Source organism: Cetorhinus maximus, chromosome 4, assembly GCF_964194155.1.
Source record: "Cetorhinus maximus chromosome 4, sCetMax3.hap1.1, whole genome shotgun sequence".
Taxonomy (NCBI): Eukaryota; Metazoa; Chordata; class Chondrichthyes; order Lamniformes; family Cetorhinidae; genus Cetorhinus; species Cetorhinus maximus.
The window spans coordinates 35,461,985-35,480,504 of NC_135882.1; the positions used below are offsets into that span (position 1 = coordinate 35,461,985).

The 18,520-nt window shown below is 41.3% G+C and overlaps 1 protein-coding gene across 3 annotated transcripts in view; it reads right to left on the minus strand.

Annotated features, from left to right (window-relative positions):
• The window catches only part of LOC144679568 (uncharacterized), a 237,123-nt gene that overhangs the window by 141,497 nt on the left and 77,106 nt on the right, over positions 1 to 18,520 (minus strand). For all 3 annotated transcript variants that reach the window (XM_078540072.1, XM_078540074.1, XM_078540073.1), the window contains exon 6: positions 5,790 to 5,906. In XM_078540072.1, coding sequence (XP_078396198.1) covers positions 5,790 to 5,906 — 117 coding nt within the window. The remainder of the gene's footprint in view (positions 1 to 5,789; positions 5,907 to 18,520) is intronic.

Genomic DNA, 18,520 nt, shown 5'->3' on the forward strand with positions numbered 1-18,520 from the left:
GAGGGATCTGGGTGTACAGGTCCACAGGTCACAAAGTGGCAACGCAGGTGGATAAGGTAGTCAGGAAGGCATATGGCATGCTTGCCTTCATCGGCAGGGGTATTGAATATAAAAGCTGGGAAGTCATGCTGCAACTGTATAGAACCTTGGTTAGGCCACACTTGGAATATTGCGTGCAATTCTGGTCGCCACATTACCAGAAGGATATGGAGAAGTTGGAGAGGGTGCAGAGGAGGTTTACCAGGATGCTGCCTGGTCTAGAGGTTATTAGCTATGAGGAGAGGTTGGAGAAACTCAGATTGTTCTCACTGGAGTGACAGAAATTGAGGGGTGATTTGATAGAAGTTTAGAAAATTATGAGTGGCATGGACAGAGTAGATAGTCAGAAGCTTTTTCCCAGGGTGGAAGAGTCAATTACTAGGGGACATAGATTTAAGGTGAGGGGAGAAAACTTTAGAGGAGATGTGCGGGGCAAGTTTTTTACGCAGAGGGTAGTGAGTGTCTGGAATTCGCTGCCAGAGGAGGTGGTGGAAGCAGGTACGATAGTGGTGTTTAAGAGGCTGCTTGACAAATACATGAATAGGATGGGAATAGAGGGATCCGGACCCCGGAAGTGCAAAATGTTTTAGTTTGACAGGCAATATGATCGATGCAGGCTTGGAAGGCCGAAGGGCCTGTTCCTGTGCTGTACTTTTCTTTGTTCTTTGTGTCATCTGCAAATTTGGAGATATTACATTTAGCTCCCTCATCTAAATCATTAATATACAATGTGAATAACTGGGGTCCCAGCACCGATCCCTGTGGCACCCCACTAGTCACTGCCTGCCATTCAGAAAAAGACCCGTTTATTCCTACTCTTTGTTTCCTGTCTGCCAACCAGTTTTCTATCTATCTCAATACACTATTCCCAATCCCATGCGCTTTAATTTTACACGCTAATCCCTTACGTGGGACTTTGTCGAAAGCCTTCTGAAAGTCCAAATAAACCACATCCACTGGCTCCCCATCATCAACTCTACTAGTTACATCCTCGAAAAGTTCCAGTCGATTTGTCAAGCATGATTTCCCTTTTGTAAATCCATGCTGACTCTGACCGATTCTGCCACTTTTTTCCACATGCTCAGCTATTAAATCTTTTATAATGGACTCTAGAATTTTCCCCACTACCAACGTCAGGCCGACTGGTCTATAATTCCCTGTTTTCTCTCTGCCTCCCTTTTTAAATAGTGGGGTTACATTAGCTACCCTCCAATCTGTAGGAACTGTTCCAGAGTCTATAGAATCTCGGAAGATGACCACCAATGCATCCACTATTTCTAGGGCCACTTCCTGAAGTACTCTGGGATGTAGATTATCAGGCCCTGGGGATTTATCGGCCTTCAATCCCATAACTTTCCCCAACACCATTTCCCTACTAATACTGATTTCTTTCAGTTCCTTCTTCTCACTAAACCCTGTGTCCCCCAACATTTCTGGTATGTTATTAGTGTCCTCCTTTGTGAAGACAGAACCAAAGTATGTATTTAGTTGGTCAGCCATTTCTTTGTTCCCTGTTATAAATTCCCCTGTTTCTGACTGTAAGGGACCGACATTTGTCTTCACCAATCTTTTTCTCTTCACATACCTATAGAAACTTTTACAGTCAGTTTTTATGTTCCCTGCAAGCTTACTCTCGTACTCTATTTTCCCCTTAATCAAGCCCTTGTCCTGCAGCTGCTCTGTGACATCTTTGACCCTCTCTCTCGCCCCCCCCCTCCCCTCAATCTCTTTCTTCCCCCTTCTCCCTCCCCACCCCGCCCTCTCTCTTTAGCAGCAGGGAGGCAACATACCATCCTGGAGTCACGTCTACAGCCACAGAAATGCCTGTGGCTTCCCCTAACCAATGAAACCCCTATCAACTACAGCTCTTCCTCTCTTCTTCCTCCCCTTCTGTACAGCCGAGCCGCTCGAGGTACCACAAACTTGGCTCTGGCTGCACTCCTCTGAAGAACCAGTGCCCTCACCGGCTTCCAAAATGGAAAACCCATTTGTGAGCTGGGGGGGGAGAGAGGGAGAGAGAGAGAGAGAGAGAGAGGCGGGGGGGGGGGGGGGCGGGGAGGGGAGAAAGAGAGTGGTGGGGGAGAGAGGGTCAAAGATGTCACAGAGTAGCTGCAGGACTCCTGCACTAGCTGACTATTTCTCTTGGATGCCTGGTGGTCACCCATTCCTTCTCTGTCCCCAGGCCCTTAAGCTATGGTGTGATCACCTCTGTGAACATGCTATCCATGTAGCTCTCAGCCTCACGGATGCACCACAGTGAATCCAGCCACCGCTTGAGCTCTGAAACCCGGAGCTCAAGTTTCTGCAGCTGACAGCACTTCCTGCACATGTGGTCAGCTAGGACACAGGTAGCATCCATGACTTTGCACATATTACAGGGCACACATTCCACTCGACTGAGCTGCCCTGCCACGTCTTTACTCTACTTCCCTTACATTAACTTCATTCTACTTTGGATTATTTATATTGTTTTATTATATTGGGCCTAAATTTCCCTTATTCCCGGTGCTTCGCAGTTAAATCCAAGTATAGGAACTTTAAAAATATTACGCTTTTCTAATTTACTCACCGGTTCCTCTGTTCTTCTTTCTGAGCAAAGGTAGAAAAAGAAAGGAGCACCTTCTCCCTTCCCATCGAACTCCCTCAGTCATCAAACTCCATCTGAAGCTCTCTACTGCAGCCAAAAACAGCACTCCAGTGTAGACAAAGTCAGCGCTTTTAGATAGCCTATTTTTATACTCACTGAACCTATCCTCTGAAAACCTGATTAAGCCAGTTATCTAATTAACTAGTAGCAGCTGCAAGCAGAGCCTGGATCAGCCCTGTTTTAAGGCTGGATTAAAATTCACCTTCTTCCAACCCTAACAGCAACTTGTGGTTAATTGCTAAATCAAAGAAAGACTAAACTTTAAATAGAATTTAACCCTTAATTTAACCCTGAAAGTCCCTCAGTCACCAAACTCCAACTGAAGCTCTCGACTGCAGCCAAAAACAGTACTCCAGTGCGGACAAAATCAAATTAAAAAATAGGAAAACAAGCATTAAATGGAATCCAATGGATGCTGATGATAGTCCATTTTCATGACAATTTTGATGGAAACAATTATGAAATCTTGAGCTATATCTGTGAATATTAAACCTAATATCTGACAGGACCTTAACGTCAGAACTACATTTGTTTATTTTATTAATTATCTTATTTATATTTCCTGGTTTCACGTTAGCTGTTAGGAATGGACCCTCTCCTCAGGCGCTGTCCCTTCGCTTCAATTCTGCTGTCATCACCCTCTCTTCACCTCCTCAAAAATGCACCATTGACCTTTCTTCTTGATAACTACAACCCCAGCTCCAACCACCCCTTCCCTTCTGAAGACCTTGAAAGTGCGGTCACCTCCCAAATCTGTACCCATCTTTCCCAGAACTCCCAAGCTTGAATCCTTCTGATCTGCTTTCTGCCCTGCCACAGCACTAAAATGGCCCTCATCAAAATCACAAACAACATTGTTATAAACTAATATCTGGACTTTCAAAAAGATAGATGTTTTCAAAACAGACTAAAGTAATTTCAAATCTACGGCACGGTAGCCCAATCTAATCTACATCACCATGTATTCCGCAGACAGCCTGTCTACAAAACTCATTACAATGACAACCCCCTAGGAATTGTAAACAACCCTCTTCCTGCCTGATCAAAGACATCTACGGCAGCCATCTACAGTATTCAACAATTGGAAACTAACCATTCAGAGACCGATTACTTGAACAAAGGAGCTAGATTCTAAGATAATACCAGATATGAGTCAATTAAATTACATTTGGAATATAAAATTATTGTTCGCAACTGGCAGTTGGAGAGAGAAGTCACATGACATGTCAAGATCTCTCTGCGTTGAAGCACATGGTTTGCAGAACAACAGGAGCAGTTCAGTAAAGAAAAGCTGCCTGCTCTCTCTCTCTCCATCTAAAGACTGAGCTGTCTACTAAATTTGATTGTACCGTCATTGCTGTAGTAGACAGGGAGAAAGACTTCAATTTTACAGCAGTGTCTTCAGGGAAGAAGGAAACACCAGCTATAACTTTAAACCACCTCGGCTTTGGAAGCAAGGCCACTGGATTCTATCTGCAGCCAGAGAAGTCAGCAAGCAACAAGCCGTGAACTTTGTTTATCTTTTTATTAACTCTAATTTGGCCACATTTTCCCTCCTCTACTCTATAATCTGTATTTGTGTGTGGTGCAGAAGCGTTTTTTTATATTTTACCTGGGTCGGTTTTAAGTATAGTAAAACTAACTCCTTAACTTTGTTAAATTCAAGAAAACCTTCTTTGTAATCACAGCATGTAAACAGTCAAGTACACTGAACTGGAAAGTATAATCTTTTTTTAAACAAAAACCCTGCTGTGGTCAAGCGAGGAGAGGGAAAAGGGCCCTTTGATGACTCCTCACCTGGTTGTAACAACATTCTATGCGAATGTGGTGAGCCATCCTGACCCGTCTGCACACTCTGATATGCCATTTTCCTCCAACATCGCTTCTCCTATGTCCAAATGAATGGTACTATCCTCACCTGGTTCAATTCCTATCTATCCATTTATAGTCAGAGAATCTTCAACAATAGCTCTCATCCCGCTCCCGCACTGTTATCTCTGACACCCCCCAAAACAACCAAAAATATGTCAGGTTCCACATACACTGACATACCCAGCTCAGCTCTAGCTCACCAACAGCTCACTCAACCCTTTCACTGGTCTAATTTGTCACGCTGTTTGGCTGGCATCCAGTATTGTGAGAGCAGAAATTTCTTCCAATTGAACATTGCCAAGCCCAAAGCCATTGCCTTTGTTCCCCGGCAGAAACTTAGTTTCCTAATTATGGACTCATTCTTCATCCTGACCACAATCTGAGGCTGAACCAGAATGCTTGCAACTTAGGCATTCTATTTCACTCTGAGCAGAGCTTCTGACCCTATAGCTTTCCAATCACCAAGACCACCTCCATCCATCTATAAAACATTACCCGTCTCTGCCTCTGCCGCAGCTCACCAGCTGCTGAAACCCTTATCCATGTCTTCGTTAACTCTGGACTAAACTATTCCTATTTTCTGCTGGTTTAGCCACCCATCTTGTACCTTATGTAAACTTCAGATCAACCAAAATTTGCGGCCCATATCCTGTCTAGCACCAAGTCCGGCTCACCCATCAAACCTTTGCTTGCTGACTTACATTGGCTCTCGGTCCCCTCAACAAAACCTCAATTATGAAGTTCTTATCCTTATTTTCAAATCCCTCCATAACCTCACCCCTCCCTATCTCAATGACCTCTAGTTATGAAATCCTCAGACATCTATACTCCTTTAATCCTGGCCATTTTGGCATTTTCAAAGGTCAATGCTGTGCCTTTAGATACCTGGTCCGTAGCTCTGGAATTCCCTCCTTTAACACCTCTGCATCTCTACCACTCACTCTTAAGATATTTTTAAAAACCTACTACATCTATCCTAATTTGTGGCTTGGCATCCAATTTTGTTTAATAGCACTCCCTGAGGCACCTCAGTGTGTTTTCTTACCTTAAAAGCAAGATACAAATCTAAGTTGTTGATATATTTAAGACCAAGAATTAACTGTTCTGTTGAGGGCATTTTTTTCAGTTTTGTTAAAGTAAGACATTACTTCAATCTACAATAACCTTGTCATAGTTAAGACTGTAGGAAGCATTAACAACCAAGCTAAAGGCTCAATGATCATCATCTTACCAGTTGTGAATGTGAGCATAAAATCTTGCATTGAGTGCTCCAAGTTCTGATCCCACGAAAATGAAAGGGCTATTCAGCTTCGCTTCTTTAACAAGTCTGTGCAGATCATCTACCATTCTTTAAAGAAAGATTGAAGTCAAGTTCACTAGGATTAACAGCTCATTATTAAAATACAGTGCATGCATTTTATCATTTCCCTTTTTCCTGTGAATGGAAACACAAGTGAGAAGTGAGTGATGCAGATAGTTTTGTATACCATAGACAGCTGCTTACACAATTTTTCCTTCATCCTTCAGCTCAAAAAAGTGAATGCTATTAATGGTGTGGCGAGGGCAATGGGGCATCTGGGACCTAGGTGAATGACAAGGTTAACAGTGTTTCTCCTTCATCAATGGAATTTAAGCATTGAGAAAGAAACAGCAGAACAGCAGAAAAAGAAACTGAATGAATCAGGGTCAAATCAGGTGCAGAAAGAGGAAGAGAGGGAAGAAAGAAAGGTTAGATTGAGAAAGAGAACAGAAAGGAAAAGCAAAAATATTGGGAAAAATTTTTTACAACTTCCAGGAACAATTATTACCAGCAAAAATGAGATTCCATGGTTTCAAGTTCTCTCTTCCTGGGCCAGAAAGATTGAGTGGAATCACAGGAACATAAATTTTGTCCTCAAAGGGGTCCTTACTAGATTAAGTACCAACTTTAACCTTTTGCGCAAACTCATAGTAATGGCGATCTGCCATTTTCACGAGCCTAATGAGCAGCAGAAAATGTCTAGCGATACATGGCAATTTGAAATTCACATGATATTTTTTCCTGACCACAGGTTTCTGTATGACTAATGCACTACTAATAGAGTGTGCAGTAAACTCACTTGCAACTTGTGAGCAACTTTTGGCCCAATACGTTAAAACATTCAAAGTGAATTATTCAAATGGATCATACATTTTCAGTAAAGATGACGCTACCCAGGCCATGATGAGAGGAGGTAATTCAGCACTAGCAGGGTTCAAAATTGATAAGGAGGTGGTATTGGTAGGCTGTCTAAGTTGATAAGACAGCAGGACCGGATGAGATGCATCCAAGGATACATTTTGGGAGACTGAAAATGGCAGAGGAATTGGCCATAATTTTTCAATCTTCCTTAGGCTCAGGGGTGGTGCCAGGGGACTGGAGAGTTGCAAACGTTACACCCTTGTTCAGAAAAGGATGTAAAGATAAGCCCAGGTGCACAGGCCAACATGCTTCAGCGGTGGGGAAACATCTAGAAACAATAATTCAGGACAAAATTAATAGTCACATAAGACAAATGCGGGTTGATTAAGAAAAGCCAGCATGGATTTGTTACGGAAAATCGTGTTTAGCTAACTTGGGAGTTTTTTTTGAGGGCAATGCTGTTGATATGGTGCCCATAGACTTCCAAAAGGCACTTGATACACTGCCGCACAACCGACTTGTGAGCAAAGTATTAGCTCATGGAATAAAAGGGACAGTAGCAATACGGATACTAAACTGGCTGAGTAACAGGAAACTGTGGTTAATGGATGTATTTCAGGCTGGAGGTAGGTTTGTGTAGGACCCTTGCTTTTCCTGGTATGTAATAACGACTCAGACCTTGGTGTACAAGGCACAATTTCAAAATTTATGGCTGATACAAAATTTGGAAGCATTATGAATTGTGAGGAGGATAGTGTAGAATTTCAAAAGAACATAGACAAGTTGAAAGAATGAGTGGAAAGGTGGCAGATGAAGATCAATGTGGAGAAATGTAAAGTGATTCATTTTGGTAGGAAAAACATGGAGAGACAGTATAAAATAAAGGGTACAATGATAAATGGGGTGCAGGAGCAGGGGGACCTGGGTATTTATGCACATAAGTGATTGAGGGTAGAACAGGTTGAGAGAGCAGTTAATAAAGCATACAGTATACAAGGCTTTATTAATAGGGGCATGCAGTACAAGAGCAAGGAGGTTATGTTGAACTTATGTAAGAGATGAACTTGGCCTCAGCTGGAGTATTGTGTCCAGTTCTGGGTGCCGCCCTTCAGGAAGGGTGCGAAGGCATTGGAGAGAGTACAGAAAAGATTCACGTGAATGGTTCCAGGATTGGGGAATTTCAGTTATTATGATAGACAGGAGAGGTTGGAACTGTTTTCCTTGGAGAAAAGAAGGCCAAGGGGAGATTTGATAGAGGTGTTCAAAATCATGAGGAGTCTGGACAGAGTAAATAGGGAGAAACTATTCACACTCAGAAAGATTCCAGAGGGAGAGGGCATAAGTTTGAAATAATTGGCAAAAGAAGCAAAAGCGATATGAGAGAAAATTCTCTCACACAGCGAGTGGTTGAGGTCTAGAATGCACTGCCAAAGAGTATGGTGGAGACAAGTTCAACCGAGGCATTCAAAAGTGTTTCGGAGAGAAGTAGAAGGTGTTTTAAATTATTTTTATTTTATGTGGTGCATGTTTTCCCAACCCCTATGTATGAGATCCAATTTATTAATAACCCACTGCAAACATGTGTTATGATTAACTCAGATTCCACATTCAAAACTCATGGGATGAGTGTTCACAGCTTCCCACTCCACTACACACACACACACACACACAGTAAAGAGGGGAGGTGGTAGAGAAAAAAGAATTGTACAACTATGGATAGTAACAGTACAAGAACCACAGAAATGAATACTAGTTCACAGGATTTCCAGAGTCAGAGCCCAATGAGGAATTCTTTCACGTAGGAGCTCGAGTTCAGCTGACTGGAGTTGTAGAGTTCGCTTTACAGTTATGCTGATACCACTCATCATAGGTACACAGAGGCTGGGTTGGTTCTGCATCTTCCAGCAGAATCAGGCTTAAAGAAGGCTGTTGTTCTGCTTGGAGTTTTGCTTGATGGTTCCCTGGTTGGATGTTAAACAGCTTGTGAGGCCAAAGGTGTAATGTTAAAATTGTCCAAAAGGACAGGGACTTGAGTCATGTGATGTGGCCCTATAATTGCAGCTTAACGATCAGTTTCTGTGCGTCTGGCCAGAATTCCATTGTTCCTCCTTAAGAGAGAGACAAGGTGGTTATTAGCATCTGTTCCAGTATAATGAGTTTTAATCTGGTTGGAGAGGCAGTTCATCTGCACTTCCTCTGCTTTCTTTAATTACAAGGGGTCTGTGCATGAGGTTTAAGATTCCACAGGCTGAGAGAGGAATTATTTTGTTCCTGTAACTGCTGGTGGTAGCTCCCAGAACAAATGGTCAGTCCTGTGGTCATGTGACTTGTCACAGCCATTTTTTTTGGTTCAGCAGAAAGTCCATTTTTTACACATGGAAACAGAATGAAGTTTTGGATTTCTTTTCATGTCATATGGACCCAACAAAAGGGAGTTAGATTGTTAGCTGAAAAGGAAGAATGCGCAGGGCTACAGGGAGACGGCAGAAGAATGGCACTGAAGAAGAAGGGAATTGCTCATTCAGAGAGCTGGTGCAGACATGATGGGCTGAATGGTCTCCTTATGTGCCGTAACAATTCTGTGAATCAAATAGGCAGTAAATTCTAAAACCACCTACTTTTGTATGCATCTTGGTTTTACATATGCACATACACACATATGAATTAGGAGCAGGGGTATCATGAACTTGCTCCGTCATTTGATAAGATCAAGGATGATCTGATTGTGGCCTCGATTCTACTTCCTGCATACTGCCCATACCTTTTGACTCACTTATTAGTCAAGAATCTATCTACACCTACCTTAAAAATATTCTGTGACCCTGCCCCCACCGGCCTCTGGGTAAGAGAGTTTTAAAGACTCACGGCCCTCTGAGGGAAAAAATTTGATCTCATCTCTGTCTTAAATGGGCAACCCCTTATTTTTAAACAGTGTCCCTGGTCTAGTCTCTCCCACAAGTGGAAACATCCTCCCAGCATCCACCCAGTCAAGACACCTTAAGATATTATATGTTTCAATAAGATCACCCCTCATTCTTCTAAACTCCAATGGATACAGTCCCAACCTGTTCAACCTTTCCTCATAAAGTAACCTCTCCATCCCAGGAATCAGGCGAGAAAACCTTTGCTGAATTGCTTCGAATACAATTATGTCCTTTCTTAAATAAGGGAACCAAAAATGTACACAGTTCTCTATATGTGGTCTCACCAATGCCCTGTACAACTGCAGCAAAACTTCCCTACTTATATATTTCATTCCCCTTGCAATAAACGACAACATTCCATTTACCTTTCTAATCATTTGCCGTACCTGCATACTTACTTTTTACGATCTATGTGCCAGGACACCTAAATCCCTCTGTACCACAGAGTTCTGCAATCTGTTCCTATTTAAATAGTATATTACTTTTCTACCAAGTGGACAAGTTCACATTTTCCCACATGATATTCCATCTGTCAAACTTTTGCCCACTCACTTAACCTATCTATATCCTCTTAGCCTCATCTTGAAAACTTACTTTCCTACCTATCTATGTATCTACAGCAAATTTTGCAATCATACATTCTGTCCTTTCATCCAATTCATTGATACAGATTGTAAATAGTTGAGGCCTCAGAAATGACCACTGTGGCACTTTACTAATTATAGTTTGCCAACCCAAAAATGATCCATTTATCCCTATTAGCAAACCAATCCTTAATCAATGCTAATATGTGCCCTACATCATGTGCTCTTTACTTGCTTAGTAACCTTTGATGTGGCAACTTATCAAATGCCTTTTGATAAGTAACCACACATACAGATTCCCCTTTATCCATCTTACCTGCTACTTCCTCAAAGAACTCGAAGAAATTAGTTAAACATGATTTCCCCTTTCACAAAACCATGTTGACGCTGCCTAATCCCACTTTAGAATCATAGAATAACTACAGCAAAGAGGGTGGCCATTCAGCCCATTGTGTCTATGCTGGCTCTCCTAAGGAGCAATTCACGTACTGCCACTCCCCGGCCTTCTCCCCACATTCCTCCGTTTCCAATATTTAGAAAATTTAGTAAATGTTGCTACTGACACAAGGGCGAGATGGATTGAATGTAATATTACCGTTGTTCCCCTCTGCCCGTGACAGTGGTAGTTTTAATTTCTAATTTAGTTTGTTTCCCTTAGTATCCTTTCCCTTGTTGAAATGGGCTGTGGTGTGTTTCCCAAACCCTAATTTCTGAGCTCTAATGTTAAAAATAACACCACAGCAAATTCTCTAAGGTGAAACAAAACCTTAAAAGGTTTATTAACACATTCAAAACCTGAGGGATGAATCATGACACACATTCACACTCACGAGTATACAATTTAGGAAGGCAGAAAAAGAAAGGGAAAGAAGTTACAAAAAGTCAAAAAGGTATTGACATTAATTCATGTGAGTAGGGTCCAGTAAGTCAATGTCCAATGAAGTTTCTTTCAGGTGGCTTTGTCTGGCAGAATTCCTGGTCTTTGTCCAAGAGACTCAGCTAAGGCAGTTGAAGTTGAAGTATTCTTGTATTCTGGGAATTAGTTCACTCTCTAGGCAAAATATAGGATTCTTTCCAGAGATCTGACTTGGAGAGAGATGGAGGTCAGAGGCTGGCTGCTAGCCTAGAGTCTGTTTTTTCCTTCTGAGGTTAAACCACAATAGAAGACAGAACCCAAAAGCTGTATAATTAAAGCAATTTAATCAGCTCAGGTCTTGATCATGTGATAGGGTGATTTCAGGTCGAGCTATTCAGCTAACAATGGATTTTAAGGACCATCGTTAAAACTCATTTTATTTTGAGCAGATAACTGTGGAGCCATTAATACGACATTGGAGATGAAGAGTCGCAATAGCCCTGCCTTTGTCCAGAGCTGGCTGGTGTAGACATCTCGTCTACTAGTGCTGTGTGTTGGCTTGGCTGTATATTCATACAATGCAAGGCGTGTCACATTCCAGGAGGTCGATGAGTTAGCCTATGTCCATTTTGAAAAACAGAATTTAATCAAGGGAATATGGAAGAGAAACTAATTTTTAAAGATTTTTTTCTTCACGCCTTCTCGCATGACAATGTAGAAAAAAATTACATTTATTATGATTTACTAAATATCCTGCTATAACCTCCTTCACAATGGATTCTAGTAAGTTCCCAATTGCAGATGTTTAGCTAGCTGGCCGAAAGTTTCCTGCTTTGTCTCCCTCTGTTCTTGAATAAAGGTGCTATAATTGCTATTTTCCAATTTGCTAGGGCCCTTCCAGAATCTAAGGAATTTTGGAAGATTATAACCAACCCCTTATTTTTAAACAGTGTCCCTGTTCTAGTCTCTCCCACAAGTGGAAACATCCTCCCAGCATCCACCCAGTCAAGACACCTTAAGATATTATATGTTTCAATAAGATCATCTCTCATTCTTCTAAACTCCAATGGATACAGTCCCAACCTGTTCAACCTTTCCTCATAAAGTAACCTCTCCATCCCAGGAATCAGGCGAGAAAACCTTTGCTGAATTGCTTCTAATACAATTATGTCCTTTCTTAAATAAGGGAACCAAGGTAGCCATTTCCAAGACCCTAGGATGCAGGCCGTCTGGGCCAAGGGACTTGTCAACCTTTAGGTCTAATAGCATTCCCAGCACCTTTTTCCTGGTGATGGTGATTGTTTTAAGTTCCTCCCTCCCTTTCACCTCTTGATTTTCAAGTATCTTTGAGAAGTTTTCAAAGTCTTCTACAGTGAAGACAGACACAAAATACCTGTTCAAAGCTTCCACCACTGTTTTGTTTTCCAATATCAACTGCCCAGGCTTTCTCTCTCTCTCATACTCTACTTTCTCCCTCTTTATTGTTTTGACATTCTTTGCTGGTTCTTAAAATCTAACCAATCTTCTGACCTACCACTAACCTATTCAGGTTTATGCACTGTTTCTCTTAATTTGACACTATCCCTAACTTCTTTATTTAGCCACAGATGATGCATCCTTCTCAAAAAGAGTCTTTCTTTTTCACTGGGATAAATCTTTGCTGAGAGGTCAAGCCTGCCACTGCATCTCTACTATCCTACCTTTTAATCCAGTTTCACAGTTCACTTTTGCGGTGCCTTCATACCCTTTTAAATGCCTTTATTCGGGTTTAAAACACTAGTCTTAGACCCACACTTCTTACCTTCAAACTGAACATGAAATTCTATCATGCTATGATTGTCATCACCGAGAGACTCCTTTACCCTGAAGTTATTGATTAATATTATCTATTGCTCATTTTTCATTAGCAGGTCGAGAATAGCCTGCTCCTTGGTTGGCTCTAGAATGTATTTCAATAACTCAGTTGCTGAATTAGTGCCTCTAAACTCAGCATTCACTCACTCAATCATCAGTGCCCTACATTATGTATATGCTACAGGATGCAATGCAACCTCTACCTTATCAGAGCAACAAGAAAATTATATTATTGCCGTGTCACCTACATCCAGAGGACAAATAGAAAAATGAACTGGTCACTCATTAGAGATTCTTTCTGGGATTTGCCATGCAATCAGTATCTTTTAATTGTGAATTAATTGTATCTAATGTTATTTGTAACATTACTCAAAACTTTACTATTCCATTGTTTGATAACCTCATTATACAACCTTCTGTCTATTCAAAGAACTTAATGTACTCATCCTAGCAGGTCTCAAAAAAAAACAAAAGCCTTTACTGCAAGAGTAAGAGCTCTAATCAAAATGCCACAGTCACGTATTAAATTTCAGAAACCGATTCTTCCATCAATTCAGGAGCTGCAGACCTGGCTTTATGTTATACCCTCTACTGCTGTCAAATAAATTGCCCTAGACCTACTTACATTAAGAGGGAGTGAACTGCTTTATAGATCACCATCAAGTTACTGCAGGCTGAGAATTACAATCAAGTTACCAGATGTTGAAAATAAATGAAAATGAACGAAACCCCATAATTCATTTATTTCATTTTCTACGCTTTGAATACAGAATATTGTTTATTGAAGGTTTGGTTTTCACGATCTGTATTTTGTTCCTGCCCTGACCCCCCTCTCTGCTTAACCAGGATAATTTAAAGCTGTAGCCTGTTCTACCAGTGAATCAGCTGGCTCAAATAGTCCAATTCTATGTTACTTCATCAATTTTTAGCAATCCATGTTACTGTTACTTTAGTGAGCTGCAGCAGTTCATTTTATGAGGCACTCCATAAGAAAAGTGTGTCTTGTGTCTGTACTCGTGCTAACAGGACTGTATGCACTATCAAGAGTGTGTTGTTACTGAATTAAGTATGCAGTGCTGATACCCAGAATACATTAACTGTTCTGGGTATTCAGACTGATATTCAGGCCAAACTGTTTTCACATTCTAACTATACATTGAACAAAGGGAAAGTTGCTACTCTAATTGTATCTTTGTACCATGGGCATTTTCTAAGACTATGCTAACTCTAACTGCAGCACTGTTATTTCACTTGTGCATTTGCAACTATTGCCAGGGCTCATCCTCCCGTAGTCCCAGTGAGGAAATAAGAAATTCCTGTATAAAGAATCATGAGTTAAAATGGAGGTCATCTTTCAGACTCAAGTATCAAAATAGAAGCCAGTCTCCAGAGAGATGTTGTAATTTAAATTAGGAGTAAGCAATAGACCGCAGGCTGTCCTGGCTAGGAATTGAGATGTAGCGGGACTGGCTGTCCAAGGGGATGGTTAGGGCCAGGAAACTGGAAATAATGAAAATTGCGCTCTTTCCTTGAATGGAAGCCCAACCAGTCTCCTCCTGAACTTGCACTTATATTAAACGACAACTTATTTGACACCTCTCACTTCCTCCAACCCTGCACTGTTGCAGTTTTTGCCGAATTCAACAACAAGGCGCAAAAATGTGTCCAGTTCTGGCTGGGCCGTGTATAGACTGTCCGTGGACACGATAAGAAGACGACTTCCTCCAATTAAAAGGTATCATTGTAGAAATCTGCATAGGTCCTTGTTATGCCTGTTTAGGAATATAGGAGGAGTAGGTCATTTGGCCCTTCAGCCTGCACCGCCATTCGATAAGATCATGGCTGACCTGATTGTCTCAACTCCAATTTCCTGTCTGCCTGCTCCATAACCCTTGATTTCCTTGTCTTCCAAATATCTAGCTAACTCAGCCTTGAAAAAATTTAATGATCCAGCCTCCATTGCTTTCTGAGGAAGAGAATTCCAAACTGATTATCCTCGGAGAGAAAAGATTTCTCCTCATCGCCGTCTTGAAAGGGAGACCTCTTTTTCTTAAACTCTGTCCCTATTTCTTGTCTCCCCCACAAGAGGAAACATCCTCCCGCTATCCACCCTGTCAAGTCCCCTCAGGGTCTTATATGTTTCAATAAGGTCACTTCTCAAACTTCTAAACACTCCAGTATCGCTGCAGGGTGTTAACGCAACACAACATGGATGACGGCCACATGTTCAAAGACCTTCTGTACAGTGAACTGGCCACTGGGTCATGACCTGATGGACTCCTCTACAAGGAAGATATGAAGATGGCGGACATTGGCATAGACAACTGGGAAACAGTTGTCGATGGCTGTGACAAGTGGAGGCTGACTGAAGGGCCATTGGAAAAGGCCAGGAGAAACAAAGTTCAGCTGACCAAGAAGAGGGCCCAGAGAAAACAGAGGCCAGCAAATTTGGGACCTTCCCAGCCCACTGCCTTCACCTGCAGTAAATGCAGCAGAGTGGGCTGAGTGGGTTCCATTTCAGAGTGGGTGCCCTGAGCCACACCAGGTGATGTTTAACAGAGAGCTGGCCACCAAGATGGAAATCACCGTGTCACTAGATGGAATGCTGCCAACATGAAAAAAACATCCACTAGGCCCTTCATCATTTTATACACATCAATTAAATCTCCCCTCAGCTTCCTCTTTTCCGAGGAAACAACCTTAGCCTTTCCAATCTTTCATCATACTAAAATTCTCCAGTCCAGGTGACATCCTCGAAAATATCCTCTGTAACCACTCTAGTGCAATCACATCTTTCCTATAATGTGACCAGAACTGCACACAATACTCCAGCTATAGCTTAACTTGTGTTTTATACAGTTCCAGCACAACCTCTCTGCTCTTCTATTCTATGCCCTTGGCTAACACAGGTAAGTATGCCGTGTACCTTCTTGATCACTTTATCTACCTGTCCAGTTACCTTCAGGGATCTGTGGACATGCATTCCAAAGTCCCACTGTTTCTCTACACTTCTCAGTATTCTGCCATTTGTTGTGTATTCCCATGCCTTGTTAGCCTTCCCAAATACACTACCTTACACTTATCCAAATTGAACTCTATTCGCCACTGTTCCACCCAGCTGGCTAGTCCGTTGGTATTTTCCTGTAGTCTACTGTTTTCTTCTTCATCATCAACCAATCAGCCAATTTTTGTATAATCTTCAGACTTCTTAATCATATCCTCTACATTCAAGTCTAAATCATTGATGTATACCACAAAAGTAAGGGATTTAGTAGTGAATCATGCAGAACCTCACTGAAAACAATCTTCCCCACACAAAAATATCCATCGACCGTTATCCTTTGCTTCCTGCCTCTAAACTAATTTTGGATCTAACTTGCCACCTTGCCTTGGATCCCATGGGCTTTTACTTTCATGACCAATCTACCATGTGGGGCCTTGCTAAAATCTTAATAGACTACACCAAATGCACTATTCTTATCAAGCCTCCACCTACCTCCTCAAAAAATTCAATCATGTTAAGTCAGACATGATCTTCCCTGAACAAATCCATGCTAACTGTCTGCTTAATCCATACCTTCCAAATGAAGATTTATCCTGTCTTGGAGAATCTTTTCCAATAATTTTCCCACCCGAGCTCAGGTTGACTCCTTCTCCCTTTGTAAACAACAGTACAATGTCAGCTGTCCTTCAATTCCCTGGCACCACACCTGACACCGGAGAGGGTCGGAAAATGAGGGTCAGAGTCTACACCACTTCTTCTCTTGCTCTCCTTAACAACCTAGGATACATTTTGTTGAGGCCTGGGAATTTATTCCCTTTCAAAGATGTTAAACCCCTTAATACGTCCTCACTATATTAATTTCATCCAATATTTCACACTCCTCCTCCCTGATTGCAATGCCTGTATCATTCCTCCCTTTTGTGAAAATAGACACAAAGTATTAATTAGAAACTATACAAACATCCTTCGCCTCCAACAAACAGGTTACCCTTTTGGTCCCTAGTAAGTCGTACTCTTTCTTTAGCTAAAGATATAATATATATCAATGAAACAATGAACTGCACTTGGGTGCAAGGGCACAATATCAACATTTTCACACAATAATTGTGGTTAACTCTGCAGGCATCACCAGGGCACAGGCAGGTTAGTAGATTATTCAGATAGATGCCAGCTGAAATGTAATGCCGAAAAATATGAGATGATACAAAAATTAAGATTGAACACACACACTGATAAAATTTTAAAGGAACCCAGCAGCAGAGTGTTTCGAGTTCAGACACACAAATCTTTATCAACTTGTCCTTCTACTTTTAAAGTTATAAAAAGATAAATAAGATCCTATGATTTACAAACATATAAAAATACTGTTTAGATCAGTTAGAATAGTGTGTTCAGTTTTGGACGCATATCAAAATCAGGGAGGGGACGCAGGAAATACTTAGGATGATAATGCAATAATGAGAGAATTTAGTTATGAAGAGAGGCCTACAGTCAGGACAGCCAACTATAAGAAACTGACTTGATTAAAAAAACTTGAGTCATGTTCTTAATATTTTAAAGGGTCTTATTTTAAGTTTAAAATTAATGCTCTGTGGGTAATTACCAAGTACAGATGTGTTTTAAATGTTGGAATTAGAAATAAAATTGCCAGTTTGTCACAACATGTTTAGAATTGAAAGAGTAGTTGAGGCACTCTATATTTTCCTCCGTTTTAGCATATCTCAGGCCAAAACTACAAGATGTATTAAAATACACAATCAAATGAAAAATACAATAGCTTTTCTTCCATGAAAGCAGGTGAGAGACCGCAATTATTGTGCATACAAACATGTGAATTAGGAGCAGGGGTAGGACACTTGGCCCTTCGAGCCTGCGCTGCCATTCAATAAGATCATGGCTGATCCGATTGTAACTTCATCTTCACATTCTCGCCTACCCCGATGACCTTTCACCCCTTTGCTCATCAAGAATCTACTTCCCTCTACCTTAAAAATATTCAAAGACTCTGCTTCTACCGCCTTTTGAGGAAGACAGTTACCAAGACTCTCAACGCTCAGAAAAAAAATCTCATGTCTGTCCTGTTTTTAAACAGTGACCCCTAGTACTAGATTTTCCCACTACAGGAAACATCCTCACCACATCGACCCTGTCAAGACGCCTCAAGAGCTTACGTTTCAATCAAGTGGCCTCTTACTCCTCTAAATTCCAGCGGATACAAGCCCTGCTTGTCCAACCTTTCCTCATAAGATAACCGATCCAACTTGCCCGTTCCAGGTATTAGTTTAGTAAGCCTTCTCTGAACGGCTTCCAATGCATTTATATTCTTTCTTAAATAAGGAGACCAATGCTGCACACAGTACTCCAGATATGGTCTCACCAGTGTCCGTATAACTGAAGCATAACCTCCTTACTTTTGTTTTCAATTCCCCTCACAATGAATTATCAAATTCTATTAGCTTTCTTAATTACTTGCTTTACTTGCATACTAGCCTTTTGCGATTCATGCACAAGGGCACCTAGATCCTACTGCATCCCAGAGCTCTGCAACCCCTCATCATTTAAATAATATGCTTTTTTTT